This window comes from Corvus kubaryi, unplaced genomic scaffold, assembly GCF_017639235.1.
Source record: "Corvus kubaryi isolate FWS band 111438036 unplaced genomic scaffold, C.kubaryi_AGA036_p1.0 138, whole genome shotgun sequence".
Lineage (NCBI taxonomy): Eukaryota > Metazoa > Chordata > Aves > Passeriformes > Corvidae > Corvus > Corvus kubaryi.
Genome location: NW_024580672.1, coordinates 11,011,180 through 11,031,092, shown reverse-complemented (window position 1 = coordinate 11,031,092; position 19,913 = coordinate 11,011,180). Strand labels below are relative to the sequence as shown.

Here is a 19,913-nt window from a genome sequence, read left to right as displayed (position 1 = left end):
TGAACCGAGCCCTGTCGTGCTGAACCGAGCCCTGTCGTGCCGAGCCGCCGTGCCGAGCCGTACCCTGCCCTCCCCTGCTGCGCCAGCGCACCGCACCAGGCAGGTACCGAGGGGACGCGAGCAGCGCCAGCCGGGGCGGGTGCGGGTCCGCAGGCCAGGGGGGTGCTGGGTTCGGGCGCCGCGTCCGCAGGCAGGATCCGGGAAGCTGGGTCGTGCGGCTGGGTGTGGGTGCTGCAAGCACACGGCCGGGGCTGAGGCTGAGCGCTCAGCCCACGGGCAGGATCTGGAGTGCTGGGTGCGGGTGTTGAATCGCTTGGTAGGTCCTGGGGTGCTGGATCAGGGTCGGGTCTGGGTCTGCAGGCAGGGTTTGTGGTGCTGGATCCCAGGTGCTGAGTCTGTAGGGAGGATTAGGGGTGCTAGATCCTGGTGCTGAATCCACAGGCAGGGTTGGGAGTGTTGGATCTGGAGTGCCGGGTCTTGGTCCGGTTCCACAAGCAGGATTTGGAATGCTGGTTCTGTGTGCTCGGCTGCTGGATCCGGGTGCTGAGTCCACAGCAGGATCTGGGGTGCTGGGTGTGGGTGCTGCTCACGGGAAGGGTCCAGAGTCAGAGGAGCAGAGCTCTGACCTGCTGTGGTTGAAATCCAGGGAATAATGCGTTGGGGGAAACAAGAGGGGAGAGCCTTGGAAGCAGGGTGGAGAGGGGTTCAGGGTAGGTCTGATGCAGGTGAGGATGTGGGGACGATGAGCCGGAGGGGGAGGTGGGATATGCTGGATCTGGTGGCAATGCAGGAGCACTTGGGGGACAGGTTTGGGGCGTGGGGTGAGGTGGGTCTGGGGGACCTGGGTAGGAGTGGTGGGGGAATATGCTGGGGGTGTAAGGGAACATGATGGTAGGAATTGCAGACAGACAGAGCACCAGCTCTGGGCAGGGAGGGCTGGATACAGCCCTTTCCTTCCCCAGCAGGCTGGGGGGGATCAGGGGTCTGCAGGGATGAGAACTGCTGGGGGTATTTGGGAAGGCTGAGCATTACCTGGGGTCAGCTGCTGTTTCAGATGGCTGGGATGAGGTACTAAACCGATGCAGGTGGTGCAGTACAATCCCTGCCCCCCTCTCCTTCCCTTTGGAAATCAGGGGGTGGTCATGGAATGTGGCTTGTCTGAGCCCTGACTCGTCGAGATTCATCTCCTTGGGATGCATTGCTTTGGGGGCTGCAGATGCCCCCCAGGCAAAGCAGACCAGCCTGTGCTGGGGCTTCTCTGCATCTTTGTGCCAATCCAAAGGTAGAAAGTACCTGAAGCACTGGAATTTGGGGCTCTCTTTGCTCTCTCCATTATTGCCCAGGTGGGCTAGTGACTTGTGCCTGGCCTTTAAACCAAGAGCGTGAAGTGGGAGGGAGAACCGTGAAAAGGCTCGTCTAGTGCCAAGAAAAATAGTCTCCAAAGACAAAGAGGCTTCCCAAAATGGATGAGGAGTGCAGTTCTGCTCAGATGCAGGGAAATTATTAATAAGAACAGCGGCATTTTTGGTGCTAGTTGGCCTGCCACTGCGGGCTCCAGCTGCTTTGCCTCCCTCTGCGGCAGGTGCAGGTTGGGGCCCCCCCACCTGAACCCCAAACCTGGGCGGGATGACCACGGCAGCCGCAGATGCTTCGTGTGTGCCCTGCAGGACAGGTCTGTGCCTCATCTCGGTTTGGCCAGGCTTGCTCTGCCCAGAGGGTGAGGGGCAGGGAGCTGCCCCCCAGCAGGAGAGATTCCTATCAGGATTTTGTTTTTGTGTTGCAACCTGAGGGGGGAAAAAAATCCCCAAATCCCAATTGCCCTTTCAGTTCCGGCAGATGAGGCTTTGTTTCCCCCCCCTGCCTCTTCCAGCATCTATTTGAACCTTTCACCACTTTACCCACCAGGAATGCAGCAGGTTTGCTGGAGCTGGGAGGTTTATTCAGCAAATCTGGCAGGTCATGTGCCGGGAAAAAGCATCCAGGTGTGCTTAGCCAGACTGGCGTGGGGGGCAGAGTGGGGGGCTCTGCCGGCACCCCGTGCAGGAGGGCAGTGGCGGGTGCAGTGGAGATGTGGTGCCAGCCTTGCCTGGCCGCGTGTGGGGAATTTCCCTGCACTTGCCCGCCGGCTCTGCTTGGCATCTTGACGAGACTTGTTGGGAAGCAGCTCATGTGATGGGTGGTTTTGTGAGAGGGGGCCTGTCCTGGGGACCTGCTGCCTCTCGGAGGGGAGGGGTGATGCCCCCAGACTTTTTTACGCACTTCGCTCCCTCCCTCCCTCCCCTCCCCCCCTGCCCCCCTGACAGTGGTGCTGCGTGGGTGCCTGTTCCTGTTCAAAGGTAGAGCTCCCTACTTGGCTGGTGCTTCAGGAGGAAGTGCTGCCATCTCCGTCCCTCCCTGGCTGGCTGTGCCACCAGCTCCTCGTGGTTTACAAGCATGAGGGCTTTGCCATAGCAAGGTCATCACCAAACCTACCCCCTCCTTCCTCCTGGGGCCTGAGGTCTGCTGTCCAGAGATGAAGGAGGCCGAGGGTTTGAGGCACCTGGTAACTAACCGGTGTGGGGGCCGGGATGCAGCTTCGTGATTCAGGGTGTGCTCTGGGTTCTGCTTTTCTTGTTGCTTAAAAGCTCCCTCCAGGTACAATCCCACCTCCGTTACCTGTTGGAGGGCGACTGTTTGTCTGTTGCAAAGCCCGGCCCATGTAAATAATGTGGGGATCTGATTTTGGGGCAGCAAAGCTGGCGGTATGCAAACAACTGTGGGAAAGGCAAGATGTTACTGCTTTGTGCTGTGCAGTTTTGAATGCAAAGTGGAATATCAAAATTGGGTTTGACCCCAAACTGAAGCTTTGTTGGAGGGAAAGCAAAGGAAACAAGATGTTGAAGCTGGAAGCCCTAAAACTGCTCCCGTCATCTGGTTTTGCTGGACTTTGGAAAAGAAAACAGTTTATCTTTGGAATAAATAAAAGGGAGAGGAACAAGCTTGCAGCAGAAAGCCCCATGTTCACTCCAGACAAGTTGGGTTGTGCTCCACCTCTTGTCCCCGCTTCCAAGGGGGCCCCAGGTTGTGTGAGATTTCTGAGCCTCTTGTTTCCCCTTGGGAAAACCCCGCACCGTCCCGACAGCGGGAACCCCAGGCATTGCCAAGAAACATCTTTGAAACTCAAACCTGGCTTTGGAAAAAAACTGGAAGACAAACCGGCTCTAAACAAACACCCGAGTTAATTCCGTCTTGCATTGTATGAGCCCAGTGAAATGAAACACAGTGCAGCCACAGGGACAGGCAAATGGATTCAGATGCTTTACAAAACCCTGAAATCTGCTGGCTTTGAGATGTCCTTTTACATTTAGGGTTGGGATTTTTTTTCTCATTTTCTTTCTAATTGTTCCTGGGAATTTAATTCTACAATTATTTTGCTGCTTCTGCTGAGGAGACAATGTGCTTCAGCCACAAAGCCTTTGAAGGCTGGATTGCAGATCACATCTAGTGCTGAGCCACTTGGATGCAGACGCCCCCTTGCTGGGAGAATTTGCTGTGATGTGGAGGGCTGTCTGTCTGTTCGTTTGTCCAGGCTGCCGAGGGGCTGCTGGCCAGCGGTGAAGCTTGTCATGCGGCAAATGAAGAAAGGATGGAACATGTTGGGGTTTGGAGGTGATGTTGCTAGCACTGAGCCTGCCTCTTCCTCATGATGGAGGAGGTGGGAGCCCCAGGGATCTGCACCCCACATCCCAGGGCTCAATGGCTGCACTCTGCTTCCCCCATGTCCTGAACTGGAGGTGTGAGGGTGAAGTCAGAGCGGGGCCACCGAGTCTCGGCACCATCCGGTTTCACTTCCCGGTTGTTGCATGACTCCCTGCTGTACTCTCAGGTGCTCCCAGGCTGTGGGGTCAACCCAGGGCTGCTGCTGTGGTGTTTCCAAAGGGGACATATGTGCTGTGTGAGAAGGAAGAGCCACAGGGACTGTGTCCTCACTGCTGTCGTGCAAGAGCTAATGGCCTTCAGCAATGAGGAATTGTTCCTGTGAGGGGAGTTTTGCTGCTCTGTCCAGGGATTCTGGGTCTGGGCTGGCTGTGGCATCCCTTGGTGCTCTTGGTCCTACCACTGAGCTGCAAGGGTTTGCCCTTCAGCCTCCCCTCCTGGCACCCTTCCAGGCCAGCTCTGGGCAAGGCCTCTGGATGCAGGCAAGGAACTGTTTCAACTAACAGATGGTGTTGGTGGGTTTTCCATTAGGGTGGGCAGTGGAGGAGTGATCTGTTCTGCTGTCCTGGACACTGTGCTCTTGCTGTCTGCTTGTGTCGTGTCAGGAGCAGCTGGAGCAGAGCTGTCCCTGTGCCTGGCAGCCATGGCACAGGGCAGAGCAGCTTTCCTTATTTTCTCAGTTGGACTTTTTTGGGTAGGTTTGGATGGGAATGGTTGGAGAGGTCCCATGGGGACTTGGCACTGAGCTCCGTTGCTGCCTGGCAGCCCCTTTGAACCTCCTGCTCCACATCAGACCCGACCTGATGGAGGAGAGGAACGAGTTCTTGTGAGATTAGTGAAAACAGGGAGCTTGGGAGAAGCTAACACACCCTGAGCCCTGCAGCCATGCAGCGGGGACACCGTGTATCCCTGCTCCTTGTGGGGTGGGCAGCATTCCCCACAGGAATGCAGCAGGGGGGTGGCGATCAAGGCGTGGTGCTGGGGGGGCAAATCTGTTGGAAATGGGGCTGTTATTAGTTTTATTGCTGACTGCTCAGCTTGTCTTTTCAGGGATGTTTGGCTCCCTCCAGCACTGGCACCCCTTAAACCGGCCTGCATCCCCGACTGTCCCCGCTCGCTGTTCCATCCATCACTTTGCTACTTCGCGTGTTTCCTCCCCACTGCGATGTTTCTGGGATCAGAGCTGGGTGCTCTCTTCTGGATGTGCTGGGCTCTGCTGGTGGCTGGTGGGGACTGTGCTGTGGGAATTCAGAGCCTGTTCCCATGGCCTGCCACCCGCCTCCCTGGCTCCATGATGGCTGTGCTCTGCATGGGGGCTCTGTGCCCGGAGCAGGGCAGGATATTCTGTGAGAGAAGCTGATGTTGCAGCTCTTCCTCCCCTTCTCTGTGCCCAAATCCCAAATTTGGGTAAAGGAGAAGTACATCTGCTTCCTGAACAGCGGAAGCTCTTGTGTGTGTCTGCTGAAGCACCTCAGGGTCAAGCATGGTTTTGTTTAAAGAAAGCAACTAAAATAAACTCAGGGAGGGGCTCCCAGGAGGTCACTGTGCTCCTTCTCTCCCTTGACCCAGCATGGGTCCCCTCTTCCCGGAGGGCTTTTGACGAGTTTGCATTTTTTTTCTTGTGCTGTTGACAAAAATTCTGTCTAGTTGAGAAATATCTGTGCAGCAGCACCAGCCCAGTCCCACGGGTCAAATCCTGCCCCTGCAAAAGGGAACAGTGGCTTGTTTAGTGCTGACCTTTGGGGATGCTGCCACAGGATACCCATGTCCTTGCAGGGCAACCCAGGCATGAGGCCAGGAGCAAGCTCCTCGAACAAATGGACGGACAGGTGGACACTATGGGCTTGGGATGGATCTGATGTTTTATCGTTTGCTGGTTGGGCTCTGCAGCAGAAGCAAAGTGCTGGAAGTTCATCAAGGGCTGAATTAAAGTTGCCTGGCAACCTCCATCCTGGCTCCTCTTCCCACATCTCGCAGGATTTCCCACTCAAGGTCTGCCGCCTCCAGGGAAGGGGGGCCCAAAACACATTGCGCTCGCATCCAGGCTGGGGCTAGGCTTGTCTCCCGTCCTTGGGTGGCTCCTTTCCCATAACTTACTGGTTGTTCCCACGCCTGGGAGCCGGGAGCTCTCCCCACCTCATCCCCTGGAGCAGGTGCCTTTCCCCCCACCCGCACCAGGAATGGGTCGGGCTGTTTCGGCTGAACCTGAGGGCAGCTTGAGCCAGTCTCCTGGAGGGTAGAACAGTTCAGTGGCAGTGGGAATGCAAGTGGCTGCAGGGGGATGTGCCAGGCTTGGCCCCAGTGAGTAGAGTGGAATCGGCTGCATGGGGTTTGGAGTGCCTGGGCTGGGCTGCCTTGAAAAAGCAAAGTGCAAATGGTGTCCTCTGGTGCAGTCCCTGATGGGGGTTTTGTTAAGGCTGTTTTGCAACTCCATAACCCAGAGAACACCCTCTGGAAATCCCTGGCTCCCACTGGGCAACCAGCAGTGCTCGCTGGTAGTAGTCTGTGATGCCAAGGGGAGCAGCTCCTGAGAGGAGAAATGTCCAGCAGCCACTCTGGGAGCCTGCTTAGGCTTTACTAGATCTTGGTGAAACAAACAGAAGCTGTCTTGGGAGGGGTGGGATGGGAAAGTGTCTTATCCCACTCCGCAAATCTGTCTTGCCATCCAGAATGGATGCTGAGGGTAAGCTGGAAAAGTGCTGCTCCCACCCACCACTTCCATTCTTTCTCCTGAGTTCCTCTGAAATTAAAAAGCTGGCATAATTTTTAGCTGTGCTGATGAGGAAACATCCATGGGGGTCCATAAGATCCCATCTGTGGTCTCTCCATATTTGCCAGCCCCACAGACAGCGCAGCTTCCCTGCACTGCAGCTTGCAAATAGCGTGTGCTCCCAGCTTTTGCTGCCTTGTGACTTTGAGGACCATGGGGCAGTGGGAAGGGGCCCCTATGCCCACAGAAAGCCCTGCTGCAGTGGCTGTTGAGGTGTGCAACAGCTTTGGCTGGTTTCTTTGGCTAGTTTCTTTGGCCAGATCCAGGCTGGTGAGACTGTGAAATTCACTCATCAAAAGCTTTTTGCTCCTCCAGAGACGCTGGTCGTGGGGATTTTAAGGAGGTGCCGACTGGGCCAGCCCGTTTGGGTGTGCTGTGTGCTGGCTGCCGGTGGGAGGCTGAGGCCGGCACAGTCATGCTCACACAGCTTCCGTCGTGACCCAGTAAACCCAGTCAGACCTGACCGGGGCTCGCTCGCTCCCCTGCGCGCTCACCCACGCCTGCACGCCTGTGCCGCCCCAGTGCTTTCCTGGCATTCCCCAGGGACCAGAAAACACATCCTGCTGTTGAGAGACCATACCTGGGTCTGGCTCCATGCTGGGAGCTGTGGCTGAAGCCCATCGGAGCACTGATAGCCAGTGGTAGGAGAGTGGGCTTTTGCCTCTGTGGATGTTACATGTTGTGAGTAGAGCAGCTGGTTCCTGGCTTCGTCCCTCTCGGGGTGTCCGTCAGCCCTGCGGCTGTGTCCTGCCTCCACCGTCCTGCTTCTTCAGTGTCGCCAGCCGACGTGGGAGCTGAGGCTGGATTATCAGGTCCTATGTTGGCCCCGTGCTGGGAAGTAGGTGAGGTGCCAAGGGAGTTGGGAGCTCACTCCTGGGGATGGGGTGGGCTTTCCGAGCAGTTTTTCTCTTAAACTCCTAGTTCCATTGGAGCTGCTGCTGCTTTTCAGCCTCTTCCTCTCCCCTTTTTGTTTCCCTTCCCCAGAGAAAACTCTGATGTTTCCATTCCCAGCTTTTTTCCATTTCTCATTGAAGTGTTGGACTTGTGTAATCCATCTGCCCCTAGCCCCAGTGGTGGGTCCGACAGATCAAGACCTCCTCTGCTTCCTGCCTGAGCCCTCGGCTTCACCCTGAGCTTAGAACTTGCACCCTGACAAAGGGGAAATGATGGGTTTGGGGGTGTTTGCTGTGACTGGAGACCAGGGTATTGACCTGAGGGGAGCCAAGGATGGTTTCAGTTCCTTATTGCTTTTTCTCCCCCACCCTAGGTATGAAAAATAAAAACTAGAAAATAAAAAAATAGGGAGGCTTGGAACAGGCTTCTCTGAGTAAAATATTAACTGGCTCTTACAGCATAACTGATTAAATGTTCTTTAGGACAAAGTTACATCTGATCTCGGGCAAAGGAGCCTTTGGAAATGGGTGTAGCTGCTTCCCTGGAAAAAGCAGAAGAGCCCAGCCCTGACAGCATGGGAGGCTGCTCCCCCCTGCCCGGCTAGGAACCCTGCACAACTCCCCAGTCTAATTTATTCGTTTGGTTTTCCCCCCTGTGCTGGCTTGGTGCTTACAATGGTTAAATGTTAGCCGGGGCTGGCTCACAGCGCCACGCTGGCCCTGTGATAAGCACCATCCCTGCCGCACTCCCGGCTCCAGTCCCCGGCATGTCGGGAGCCAAGCAGCAGGCAAAGTTCAGGGCTTGTTTGTGCAGGGGAGATAAAGCCAGGACGCCCAGCAGCATGCATGGCTGTTATCCATTTATGAGGGATCATTGTTTGCCTTGTCCTAAGGAGGTTTCTCCCCTGCTCTCCTTTCCCATCTGAGGTAGATCAGCTCTTGTGGCTTATGCATGATTCCAGACTCATGTCCCCATGTGGAGGCTTGGGGAAGGGTCCCTGCAAGTTCCAGAGTGGCCCTGCTCCCACTGGCAGGACAGAGAGCTGTCAGCATAGGGCTGGCCAGGGTGCTTTGGTGCTCTAGGTGTGACCCCACCACTTGCTTTGCCCAAAGCTTGGTGGGTTTGGCTCGTGCTAGACATGGTGCCACCAGAGCAAATACTTTCTTCTTGACCTCCATCTGCACTCAGCTGCCTTGCATTGCTGTGCCATCATTCATGGGCAGACCCTCGGTCTGTACAGGGCTCATCCTGGAAACAGGAGTAACATGGAGGGAGCCTGCTCTGGGATCTGCTCCCCAGGCAGCTCAGCTCTGCAGGCAGCATCCTGCCTGCACCCAGGGTTGGATGCTCTTTGGGTACTCAGTGCTACTCTGGAGCCCGGGGGACAGTGAGGCAGCAGGGAGAAACATCTCCCATCTGCCCCATTCCCGGAATGCTCTGGGGCAGCAGCCAGTGCAGGTGTGAGGTTTGTGTCTGAAACCCCTTGAAGGAAGCAGTACTTTGATGCAAGCTCCAGAACTACGGCTGAATCCACATCCAGCCCCTCACTTCTCCTTTGAAGCCCCAAAGCCCTTTTCACTTTGGTTTTACCTCCCCTCTTCCTGGGACCCGGCAAAGTATTTGCTTCAGGGAAATCGTCTGCAGTGAGCGTGTTTGAGCAGCTTCTCTACAGGGTCAGGTATCTGGTTTATATATATATATTTATAAACCTCTAAGCAAATATATAGGTGCTGGTTACTTACGGGGAGCTCTCCAGCTCAGAGATACCCAGTCATCCTTTTCCTCCTTAGTGCCTGCAAGATGAACTAGTGGCTTTGCTCAGTGCAGCTGGGAAAGGTCGGGGGTTATTTGTGAGGGATCGAATGCATGAAAGTGAGAGCTGAAGTAGATGTGGAGCTTCAAGGCAGCTTGGGATGAAAAGGAAACTGAAATCTCATGGAAAAACACTGGGAGGAAAAAATTGTTTCCGCTGGAAAAGACTTGATGAAGGTGCCAAGCAGTTCCTGTATGGATTTTCCTTCACCTTACCTTGCTACATGTTTGGAGCTTCCTTCCCAATACCTCAATCCTCAGGAGTTTCATCATTTCAGGAGGGGCAAAACTGGGGACAAGTATCTTGCACAGGAGGACATGGTCAGCTGGGCTTTTGGGAAGGGGGAGACCTTGGGCTCCCCAGGACTCCCACTGCTGCCATTCCTGCTGCAGCCACTCTGGGGAGTGGGTCTTGGGGTACCCCAGTGGGCCAAGAGACCCACAGAGGGGCTTGGCCCTGAGCCCCTTTCTCTGCTTTTGAGGGACAAAAGTGCCTGCTTTTTGAGTGTGAAATGCAGTGGGGGATCAGCTGGCTCTGCTGAAACATATCCTTCAGTCAGGGAGATCTGTAGGAGCAAAAGACTGGGAGCGAATGAGGGATGAATGCAGAGAAAACTTGGAGGAAAATGTACCTCCAAGCAGCTGACCCGAGTGCTCAGCAAGCAACTCACCACTGGGTTGCTGACCCAGGGGGATGCTGCAGAAGGTCACTCTGCTCAAACTCCCCTCCATGCCCTGTGATGGCTGCAGGCTCCATGCCTTGTGCCATGCCTTAGTTTCCCCTTCAGCAAATGAGGGTTTGTTTTTCCCTGAAGCCATCCCTGGTCTGAGGCCGTGCCGGGTCAAGCATCCATGCGTGTATGCAGCTGGCTCCTTCCCAAGCCTGCTTGCTTGTGAGGTGCTGGGACAGCAGGAGTGTCTGACCCAGTGCTCTGTGTTTCAGGAGGGTTTGGTGGCCAGCCCTGTCCCAGAGAGCTGGAGAGCCCGTGCCGAGGATTGGCTGTGCTGGCCCGGCGGCAGCGGCTGAGGCGGCTGCCCTTGCCGAGAGAGCAGGAAGATGAGCGGAGCTCCAGCACATCTCCTGACCACTCTCTTCATGGCGGCAGCAGCCATGGGCTACCCATCACGGCGCTCTGCCACCGACCTGGATGCCACCCCCAGGACAACAGTCACCTTTGATGGTAAGGGGGTGTGGGTCCTGGTGGCAGCATGAGGTTTGGAATTTTGCTGGCACTGGTTTTGGTGCATTGTGACTGCATCCAGTCTTTGCCAACCCCCTGGAGCAGGGGGCTCGGCATGGGAGGGTGGCTACATGGGGGCCTCTGATCCCCTGGGCTCCAGAAATCAGAGCCCACATGCCTGTCTGGTACTGGGTGCCCCAAAGAAGGGAGCATGGCAAAGTCATCTCCCCAAAAGCTGGAGAGGGACAAGGATGTGCAGGGAGACAGCCCTGACCAACCCCTGGCCCTGCCCAGCAGCCCTTGAAGGGTGTCCTAAGCTGGGCCTCACACCTAGGCTGGGATCTTATGGCCCAAATAGTCAGCAGGAAGCTTTCTTCCATGATTTTCTCTAATTGCCACTGGGCTCTTGGTCTCCAGCCTCTGTGGTGTCAGTGAGCCCAGCAGTGTCATTGTCCCTTGGGCATCCACATGACTTCATTGACCTCATTAGTAAGGCTCAACTCAGCAATTGATGGTGGGAGAGTTTCATTAGCAGCTGGGGTGCCCTCTTCTCTCCAGGTGATGCCTCTTTTCTGGGAAAGGGGGGGGGAATCATTTCTTTTCCAGCTCCCTCTGGTGTCCCAAGCCTCATAGAATTTTCACTTCCTGCTGGTCCCTCTGGCCAGGGCTGAGTCCTATGTCATGCTTCTCAGCACCCCAAATTGGATGGTTTCATTGGCTTGGTGGGCAGGAGCACTCAGCCCCCCTGCAGAATTGCTCCCCTTGCATGGCAGTTCTGGTTCAGGTTTTTTTATCCTTCCCTTTGGGCTGGCTGGCCTCACTTCAGAGCCAGGGTCACTGGCATGTTTCTGCTTTCTTCAGCAGTTCCCCAAACACCATGGCAGGTCTGTGTCCAGCATGGACACTGCAGCTCCCACCCCTGAGCTGTGCTTTAATTAGCAGAGGGAAATTTCCTCTGTGAGCCTGAGCCCAATTAGTGCCTTTTGCCTTCTACCAAACCTCCTCCCTGCCTTTCCTCCTGCTGTACCTGCTGTCACCCAGCACTGTCTGCCTGATAACCTCAGTGAGTGCCATCCCACCCACTTCCAACTTCATTCTCTTGTCTTTTCCCAGTGGCTCGCACTGTGCCTGCCCTGGGGTCCCCCTCAGCCCCCTGTTCCCTTTGCAGAGCTGTCGGAAGTCCGGCGCTTCAACGCGCGCACCCTCAACTACAGCACCCTGCTGCTGGAGGACGACCGGGGCATCCTCTACGTGGGCGCCAGGGGAGCCATCTTCGCCCTCAACTCCAGTGACGTGGCCGACGGCTCCCATCGCACGGTGAGCCCGGCCTCGGCCCGCCGACGGCTGGTTGTCCTCTCCTGTCCCACGCTGCCCAATCCCCATCGTGGCCACTCTATCCCTTCAACCTCCAGATGGCTCAACCTCCCCCTCGCCATCTCAGGTCTTGCTTGCAGGTGATGTCTCCAGGTCTGTCCCCAGGTCCCCTGTGGACATCTGGTCCTTCTCCCCAGCGAGGCAGCATGGGGACAGCAGTGGGAGACATCCCCAAGCTCAGCAGTGCCTGCTTCAGGGGCACACCAGCAGAACGAGGGGCGGGGGGGGGTCACACTCTTTTTCTGCCCCAGAGAAGGATACCCCAAAATCCTCCAGGCTCCTGCAGTGCTCTGGGATGTCTGCCCACAGGTTGGGGTGTGGGAACACTCTCACCCCAGGCTGCTGGGATGTGTGCAGAGTGCCATCTTGTGCTCTGAGCAACCGTCCCTCCCTAAATAAATAAGGATTTTATCATCTCAGGTGGCTCTGATGAAAGCGGGAGCTTGCAGTGACAGGGGGAACCATGCAGCGATAGGGGTCACGCAGTAGCAGTCTCTCTTCCCCTTGCAGATCCACTGGGAAGCCTCCCCGGAGAAGCAGATGGACTGCCTGCAGAAGGGCAAGAACAACAAGGTAGAGCTGCTGGGTGGGAGCTGGGGAGGGGCTGCCCCTGCTTCTCCCGGCTTGTAACGCCTGCGCTCCCCCTCCGCAGACCGAGTGCTTCAACCACGTGCGGTTCCTGCAGCGGCTGAACAGCACCCACCTCTACGCCTGCGGGACCTACGCCTTCCACCCGCTCTGCGCCGCCATCGTGAGTACAGCTCACCCACAGCTGCCACCTGTCCCCTGCCACCATGTCACCCCACCAGAGGGGTGCAGCCCCTGTCCCACCATGTCAACCCACAGCCCCACTCGTTGCGGTGGGGGTCAGTGACCCCGAGGCTGGGGTGAGTAGGTTTGAGGGCGTGGCCACCATGATGCAGATGCCATAAGTCCCCACCCCAGCACTGGGGTTGGACTCTGACCCCAAAGCGAGAGGGCTGGGGGTGGATCAGCACCATGGGGGACAAACGTGGGCTCAGCAGGATGGGATGCACCAGCCCTGGAGCTGCTCTCCAGTGCCTGCTGTTGCAGAGTCCCCTCCCAGAGCAGGGGCTGCAGAATGGCTGATGGCAGGTGGTATGTATGCCCAGGGAAGGGTGACAGGGCCAGGACTGACTCAGCAGCCCCTCCCCAGGGATTTCCTGTGCCAATCTGGGAGTCCGAACATGGCTGTGACTCATGGCAGTGTCCATGAGCAGCCTTGTTTTACTGGCAGTGGGACTTTGACCCCCTTTTAGTAGCTCCTTGAGTCAATGGAGACTCAACTGCCCTTCGCCCACCTCCCTCCCTGAGCTGGGGGGCAAAGGGGCCCCGGGACTACATCTGCAGTGTGGCCAGGGAGCCCTGGAGAGGCTGTGCCTGTTCCCATGGCTGTGCTGCTGGTCTGGTTTGGCCATCACACACACTGGAAATTGGGTGGAGGAGCTGCCAAGCTGGAAGGGCCCCGTCATTTGACATGCTTTGAAGTGCAAACCCCAAAGAAAGTAACTCCTGCCATGACATGGACAGCACCTGGGGGGGACCCAGGCTGGCTGAGCAGCATCTGCCAGCCAAGCACCATCTGGGAATACTTGCTACACTGCTTGGCTCCTGCCCAGTGCCTATGCAATGCCAAACTGGGGTTCCCTTTCCTCCCAGAGCCCTCTACCCGCTCTTGGCTGGGGACTCTGGCTGGCTGTGTGGTTTCTGACCAGCTGGAGGGTGCTGGGGGGAGTTTGTCTTACCTGGACAAGGGCATGGCTGTGGGCATCACTTTGTCCCTGCTAGCAGCCTCTGCAGAGAGCCTGAGGCTGGCAGGCAAGGTGGGTCTGTCCCCTCCTGTCTAACCTGATTCCCTGTCCCCCTCAAGGATGCCAACAGGTTCGTGTTGCCATCCCACTTTGAGGAAGGCAAGGAGAAGTGCCCATATGACCCTGCCCGTGGCTACACTGGCCTCGTTGTGGGTAAGCAGCACCTCTCCAGGGCTGGTGGGGACATGCGGGATGCCACTGACCATGGCCCCATCCCCAGCACCCCTCTGAGGGGTGCCAGCTGGGTGGGTTCCACGTGCAGAGGCCTTAGCAAATCAGGACTTGGTCCTCCCCCTACTCATCTGCCTGGGGCGTGGGGATGCTGGTGGTCTGTGGGGCTGCCCCAGGCTGCAGGGCCATGCTGATGGGCACCTGCCCTGCACAGATGGAGGCTTGTACACGGCAACACGTTATGAGTTTCGGAGCCTCCCTGACATTCGGAGGAACCTGCACCAGCGGCCACTGAAGACAGAGGAGTCCCCACTGCACTGGCTGAATGGTGAGATGACCCCGTATCATGGGCTGTGGGACACTGTGCATTGCCCTGGAGAGTGTGGAGCAGGTGTGGGGGGTGACTCTGGAGTGCTGTGTAGTTTGCTATGAGAAGGAACTGAAGCAGGGAAGGATTCCCCATTCTGTGTTGGTCTCCAATCACCACCTCTCGTGCCATGTCCCCAGATGCTGAGTTTGTGGCCTCTGTGCTGGTCCGGGAGAGCAAGGACAGCCCAGTGGGTGACGATGACAAAATCTACTACTTCTTCACGGAGCGGGCAGGAGAGGAGACCACATCCTTCTTTGACAAGAGTCAGGTGGCCCGAGTGGCCCGGGTGGCCCGTGTCTGCAAGGTAGGCATGTTCCCAGCCACAGGGAACCAAGCACTGCTCCTCTTGGTGCAGAGGCAGCATGCCTGCACCTGTGGGAAAACTGAGGCACAGGCAGAGGGGAATGAACACCCATCCAGCCTGTGCAGAAATGCTCCCTGCACCCTCCCAGAGCGACTTGGGGGGGAAGAAGATTCTGCAGCGCAAGTGGACGTCCTTCATGAAGGCGCGCCTGGTCTGCTACATCCCCTACTACGAGGTGCTGCGCAGTGTCTGCAGCCTGGACGGGGGCGGCTGGGCCAGCACTGTCTTCTACGCTGCCTTCACACTCTCAGCACAGTGGTGAGTGAGGCAGTGGCCAAAATGATTGGGGCTAAAAGTCTGCAGCACCAGGGGAGCCAGAGATGCTTGAGGGGATGTGCAGGCAGGTGCTGAGCACCCGGGGGTGCATTGGTTGGGAGCACCCATGTATCTGCCCAGGCTTAGGTGAGGTTCTGCCCCTCAGGAGGACCATGGAGGCCTCGGCCGTGTGCCGCTACAACATCTCAGCGGTGCAGCATGCCTTCGAGGGCCCCTACATGGAGTACCAGGACTGGGCTCGCAAGTGGTCCCGCTACGACGGTGCAGTGCCTGAGCCCCGGCCTGGCTCCGTGAGTGCCTAGGAGTGCAGAATGGGGGGGGCACAGGGCAGCCGCCTTCCTCTCTGACCCCCGTTTCCCCTGGGCAGTGCATCACGGACCACTCCCGCAGGAAGGGCTACAACTCCTCGCAGGACCTGCCCAACAGTGTCCTGGACTTTGTCAAGCTGCACCCACTCATGTTTGAGGAGGTGAAGCCAACCGGCGGGGAGCCGCTCCTGGTGAAGAAGAATGTGGCATACAGCCAGATGGCTGTAGACAGGGTGCAGGCCCTGGATGGCCGCTCCTACGATGTGCTCTTCATGGGGACGGGTGAGTGTGGGTTGAGTTTGATAGGCCTCTGCTGGGCAAAGGGCACACCTCACACTCCCTCCTAAACCCCTGCTCTGCTCTCCAGGGGATGGCTGGATCCACAAGGCTGTGGTGGTGAACTCTGGCATCCACATTGTGGAGGAGGTGCAGGTGTTCAGGGACGTGCAGCCTGTGGAGAGCCTGGTGATCTCCAGCATCCAGGTGAGGGGTAGAACAAGTAGGGGGACACCACACACAGGGCATGCTTGTGCTGTGAAGCTGACATTGTGCTGTTTGGGGGACTGGGGGGGGTGTGACTCATGGGTCACCCCAGCTCAGGATATGTGCTGGACCCCAGCAGGGTAGCCTGGGGAAACAGACCAGCCTGGCCCCGCACCTCCTTGCCAGCTGCACTCATCAGCACTGACTGGGAGCTGGGGGCCCTTCTCATGCACAGCCATGAAGGGAGAGCTGTGCTGTGGGGCTGGGGGGGTCTCTGGGCACCTTGGGGCACTCCACAGCCCAGCAGCACCATGCCAGATCCATACTGAGCCAGCCCTTTCCCCCTCAGAGGAGCCTGTATGTGGGGGCAGCCAGCGGGATTGTGCAGGTGCCCCTGGCCTCCTGCGCCAGGTACGCCTCCTGCTACGACTGCATCCTCGCCCGGGACCCCTACTGTGCCTGGGATGGCAGGGCCTGCCGCGCCATCACCTCCACGGACAGGTAGGGATGCATTGCCTGTCCCCAGCCGGGTCCCCATGAACCTTCCACTTGCCCCATCCCATGCCGTTTCATGTCACCTCGTGGCACAGTCACCCCAGAGCCAACCCCAAAGGCCTGGCATCTGACAGTGTGTCTCCTGGTGGCTGTGACCCCTGTAAGGGTTGGCTCAGCCAAAGCTCTATGGCTGAGCCCCCCATGCCTTGCAGAATAGGGCTGGTGCAGGACATTCAAAGTGGCAACAAGGGATGCCGGAGCAGCTCTGGACGGGGTGAGTCTCTGCTGCCCCTCAGAACCGTGGGGATGCTGGTGTCCAGCATCCCTTAGAGTGGCTGAGAGAGGTGTAAGGCAGTCCGTGTCCCCGCAGGCTCCCTGCTGTGGAAGAACCGGACAGTGCTGCAGGGGGACGACGTGCTGCTGCCCTGCGACCAGCGCTCCAACCTAGCCCGAGCTGTGTGGCTGCTGAACGGCAGCGAAGTGCTGGGCACGGGGCAGGACCGGCTGCGCGTGGGGGTGGATGGGCTGCTGGTGACAGACACGCTGCCCCAGCACAGCGGCGAGTACCGCTGCTACGGGGAGGAGCAGGGTCTCCGGACACTGCTGGCTGCCTACAGCCTCACCGTACTGCCCGAGCTGCCCCGCAGCCCTACGGCTGTGCCGTCGCCCCATGCTGCCAGCCAGGCGACCAACGACGTGAAGGTGGCTTACATCTCTGCCATCGTCACCTTGGTGGTGCTCTGCACCGTGCTCAGCACCATCCTCCTGTACATGTCCTGCCTGGAGAAGCGCAAGGGCAAGTACGTGCTAGGGGAGCCACGGCCAGCCAGCGTGGAGCTGCAGACCGTCTCGGCCAACTGCCTGCGCAAGGGCCACCGGGAGGAGGAGGAAGAGGAAGAGCTCACCTACCCCGATGGCTGCCTGCGGATCATCCCTGGCGAGGCACCCACGGCTGCCACCTCCCCAGTCAAGGAGCTGCCGGTTGCTGTGCCCCCACTGCCACCCCCGCTGCCGGCCGAGCTCACCAACGGCGTGGGGGCTCTGCCCAATGTCCTCCGCAAGATGAATGGCAACAGCTACATGTTGCTGCAGCAGCAGGAGGAGCCGCTGGTCTCCCCGCTCTACAGCGCATCCTTCACCGAGGAGCTCAGCAAAATTCTGGAGAAGCGAAAACACACACAACTGGTGGAAAAGCTGGACGAGAGCTCCGTGTAGGGGCTGGGGAGGAGGGTCCTGCCAGTGGGACCCTCCTCCCCTCCAGCCCCTTCTCCCACCCTTTGCCAGCAGTGTTACAAGACTCGGGCAAAACTACCTCCTGGATGGCAGAGCTGGGCCGGGCCCGGGCTCGGCCATTCCTTTGGCTTTTCACTCACTTTTGAGACTTGCTGTACAGAAAACAAGAAAAGGAAAAAGTATCTATTTAAATTTGGAGCTCTATTTATGTATAAAAACTCACCGACGGTGGCCACGAGCTGGAGACAGGAGCTGGCACCTGGCTGAAGGTGGACACCATGGGGAGGGAGAGTTTCTGTCTGTTCGTCCAGGCGTGAGAGAGACGCTGTTGTGGTCATGTGGACTTGGCCAGCCCTGCTGGGCGTCCCTTGGCACACAGGAGCTGGATAGCTGCTGAGAGGTGGGTGAAGAGCAGAGAGGGGGGCTGAGGGCTGACACACTGTGCCTCTCACAGGGCATGGGATCCCTTCCCGATGTAGGGCTGGTGGGGTTTCCCCAGCTGCTGGCTCTCAGGCAGGAGAGGGGCCCTGGACACATCTCACATTGTGAGGGGTGGTCTCTGTGGCTTCCAGCCCCTGCCCACTCTCCCAAATCTGCCTCCTCAGGGTTTCCTCTCTGGGAGAGGATGGTTTGGCGAGGGACAGGAGATAGGGCGAGGAGCTGATGTCCTGAATACCCTGGAGCAGCTGGTGAAGGGGCATATGCCCACTGCGAAGAGGCCACAGGTGAAATATAGGGCTGGGTGCCGTGGGGAGGTGGCTTTCCCAGGGCCTCCAACCCTGACACAGCTCTGCTCCCTTTCCCCAGGGCACTGGATGCAGCAGCAGGCAGCAAGATGCACTAGCAGCAGGACTGGCAGCCACCACAGCGTGACAAGGGACCAGCGCAGCATCCACATGCCCCTGAAGTCTGCAGTGCCCCTGTGGCCCCAAGCACAATGTGTTTCTGCCCTCCTGTGTGGTGCTGTTGGAGAACTGGGGTTCAGGCACAGCCCTGTCACCTGTGAGAAAACGTGGGCAAGAAAATGTCCTCCAACAGTGAGGAAAAAGAACCTTGGACAAAGGGCTGCCTCCCTCTAGAGCCTTCTCTTTATGGAACTTTCCAGGAGCAGCCATGGTCCCTAAATCCTTCCAACTATTTCTGCCATCTCCTGAGGGAACCTGAGAGATGGGGGTGACAAAAGCATCTTGTGCTCCAGGAACAGTGTGGTGATATTGGAGAAGCTGGGGAGGGACAGACGTGTGGGGGTCCACGTCTTCCCCCGTGTTCCTTGCTCGTACCTCCATGATCAGGACATTGCCAAGGGCTCAGCCCTGCAGGGGAAACAGGAGAGGGGTGATAACCCCTGGGGTCCCTCATGAGCTACAGCTCAGGCCTCCTATTCCAGGAGAGTGAGGCTTAGCAGGAAAAGGCAAGAGTTGCACACTCTCCCACCCTGCCCCAGCCCTTGTTTTTGCTGCAAGAAGGGGACGTGAGCCACCCCGATGGACCACCCCCAACCCCTCAAGGAGGGGGATCACTCTGTGTCTGGCACTCCTCATGCACAGCTCCACATCCCCCCCAGCAATAAACACGGCTCTGTCTGGACATGGTGTGGCAGTTTCCCTCTAAAGGCAGGAGAGATGGATACAGAGACATGGGGGTGGACGAGGCTTTATTGGGGCTGCAGGCGTGGGCCCTGGATGGTGAGAATGGAGGGTTTGTTGGTGAGGGGGTGCCACTGGCCCTGGACACTGGGGTTGTCAGTGTGGAAGGGCTTGCGGATGCGGATGATGTCCAGGCCAGACTGGTTGGCCAGCTTGGTGGCCAGCTGCACAATCTCCTCACTCGTCTTGCTGGCAATGAGCTCGTCCCGCACCGTCCCGTTCACTGCAGCAGAGCGTGGGGGTCAGGCCGGGATCCCCCCACTCTGCAGCCTCCGGGGGGCAGCTGCTGATCCCCATCCCACAGCAGCTTCCCCGGCACCGTCTGTGCCGGGCAGAGGTAGCACAGAGCCGGGGCAGGCAGGGAGACCCTCGCCCCCATCCCCTCCCCAAGGCCCCCAGCACTCACAGTACTCGGCCCGCAGCACCGGGGCCGGGCCCGGGCCCGACTGGGGGCTCACGTAGAGGACAACATCGGGGTGCTGCCGGGCGAAGTCCTGCGCCGCCTCCTCCACGAATTCTCTGGGGGCCAGAGGAGGGGAAGAATCGCCATAGCCGCCAGGTTAGGGTCACCCTCCGCCCGTGCCGAGCCCACAGGAAAAGTCACAGCGCAGAATTTGGAGTCGTGCCCCCGATGCCGCCTTCCAGCTCCTGCCCCGTCTCGCAAGAGGCTGGGGATCCCACCCCGCCGCTGCCCGGTGATCAGGGGCAGCAGCACTGTCCCTTGCCCACGCTGACAGGACCAAGGGAAAACCCGTCCCCCCAGTCCCCAGGCTCTCCCCTCCCCATCCCCGGCAGTCGGGTGGTGCCGCCGGCGGTACCTGGCGCCGCGGGCGTCGGCCGCGGTGGGGCTGAAGAGGAGCTGCAGGCGCTGGAGCTGCCGCACGTACCGGCCCACGCCGTTGTGCAGAACGGCGCTCAGGAACCGGCTGGGCGACCCGCGGCCCGTCATGGCTCCGCGCTCACCCGGAGCCGGAACCGGCGGGAGGGGCGGGACGGGGCGCCCCGGGC

At 58.5% G+C, this 19,913-nt stretch overlaps 2 protein-coding genes across 3 annotated transcripts in view; one reads left to right on the top strand and one right to left on the bottom strand.

Moving 5' to 3' along the window:
• SEMA4G (semaphorin 4G) overlaps window positions 1-18,846 on the top strand; it is an 18,984-nt gene extending 138 nt beyond the window's left edge. Inside the window, exons 1-17 of one of the 2 annotated variants that reach the window (XM_042019195.1) lie at window positions 1-103; window positions 10,116-10,353; window positions 11,522-11,670; window positions 12,238-12,300; window positions 12,380-12,478; window positions 13,619-13,712; window positions 13,945-14,058; window positions 14,238-14,404; window positions 14,553-14,722; window positions 14,886-15,030; window positions 15,108-15,330; window positions 15,416-15,531; window positions 15,881-16,032; window positions 16,239-16,300; window positions 16,382-17,659; window positions 17,865-17,984; window positions 18,067-18,846. The exon at window positions 1-103 is cut by the window's left edge and continues 138 nt beyond it. In XM_042019195.1, coding sequence (XP_041875129.1) covers window positions 10,230-10,353; window positions 11,522-11,670; window positions 12,238-12,300; window positions 12,380-12,478; window positions 13,619-13,712; window positions 13,945-14,058; window positions 14,238-14,404; window positions 14,553-14,722; window positions 14,886-15,030; window positions 15,108-15,330; window positions 15,416-15,531; window positions 15,881-16,032; window positions 16,239-16,300; window positions 16,382-17,241 — 2,538 coding nt within the window. In that variant the 5' untranslated portion in view covers window positions 1-103; window positions 10,116-10,229 and the 3' untranslated portion in view covers window positions 17,242-17,659; window positions 17,865-17,984; window positions 18,067-18,846. Of the gene's footprint in view, window positions 104-10,115; window positions 10,354-11,466; window positions 11,671-12,237; window positions 12,301-12,379; window positions 12,479-13,618; window positions 13,713-13,944; window positions 14,059-14,237; window positions 14,405-14,552; window positions 14,723-14,885; window positions 15,031-15,107; window positions 15,331-15,415; window positions 15,532-15,880; window positions 16,033-16,238; window positions 16,301-16,381; window positions 17,660-17,864; window positions 17,985-18,066 lie in introns of both variants that reach the window. The other variant, XM_042019196.1, reaches the window with a different exon arrangement.
• A 50-nt stretch (window positions 18,847-18,896) lies between these two features.
• On the bottom strand, window positions 18,897-19,896 carry MRPL43 (mitochondrial ribosomal protein L43). The gene is made up of 3 exons (XM_042019204.1): window positions 19,724-19,896; window positions 19,312-19,424; window positions 18,897-19,128 (listed from the first exon to the last, which is right to left on the bottom strand). The coding sequence occupies exons 1-3, from the start codon at window positions 19,852-19,854 to the stop codon at window positions 18,914-18,916; spliced, it is 459 nt and encodes a 152-aa protein (XP_041875138.1). The 5' UTR covers window positions 19,855-19,896; the 3' UTR covers window positions 18,897-18,913.
• Between the last annotated feature and the right edge of the window lie 17 nt (window positions 19,897-19,913).

Excerpts from the sequence above, each read along its gene's own strand:
- MRPL43 (XM_042019204.1), bottom strand. The coding sequence starts at position 19,854 with ATGACGGGCCGCGGGTCGCCCAGCCGGTTCCTGAGCGCCGTTCTGCAC. Across the intron at positions 19,425-19,723 it reads GCCGACGCCCGCGGCGCCAG|AGAATTCGTGGAGGAGGCGG; the intron begins GTACCGCCGGCG and ends TCTGGCCCCCAG. Across the intron at positions 19,129-19,311 it reads GGTGCTGCGGGCCGAGTACT|TGAACGGGACGGTGCGGGAC; the intron begins GTGAGTGCTGGG and ends GCTCTGCTGCAG.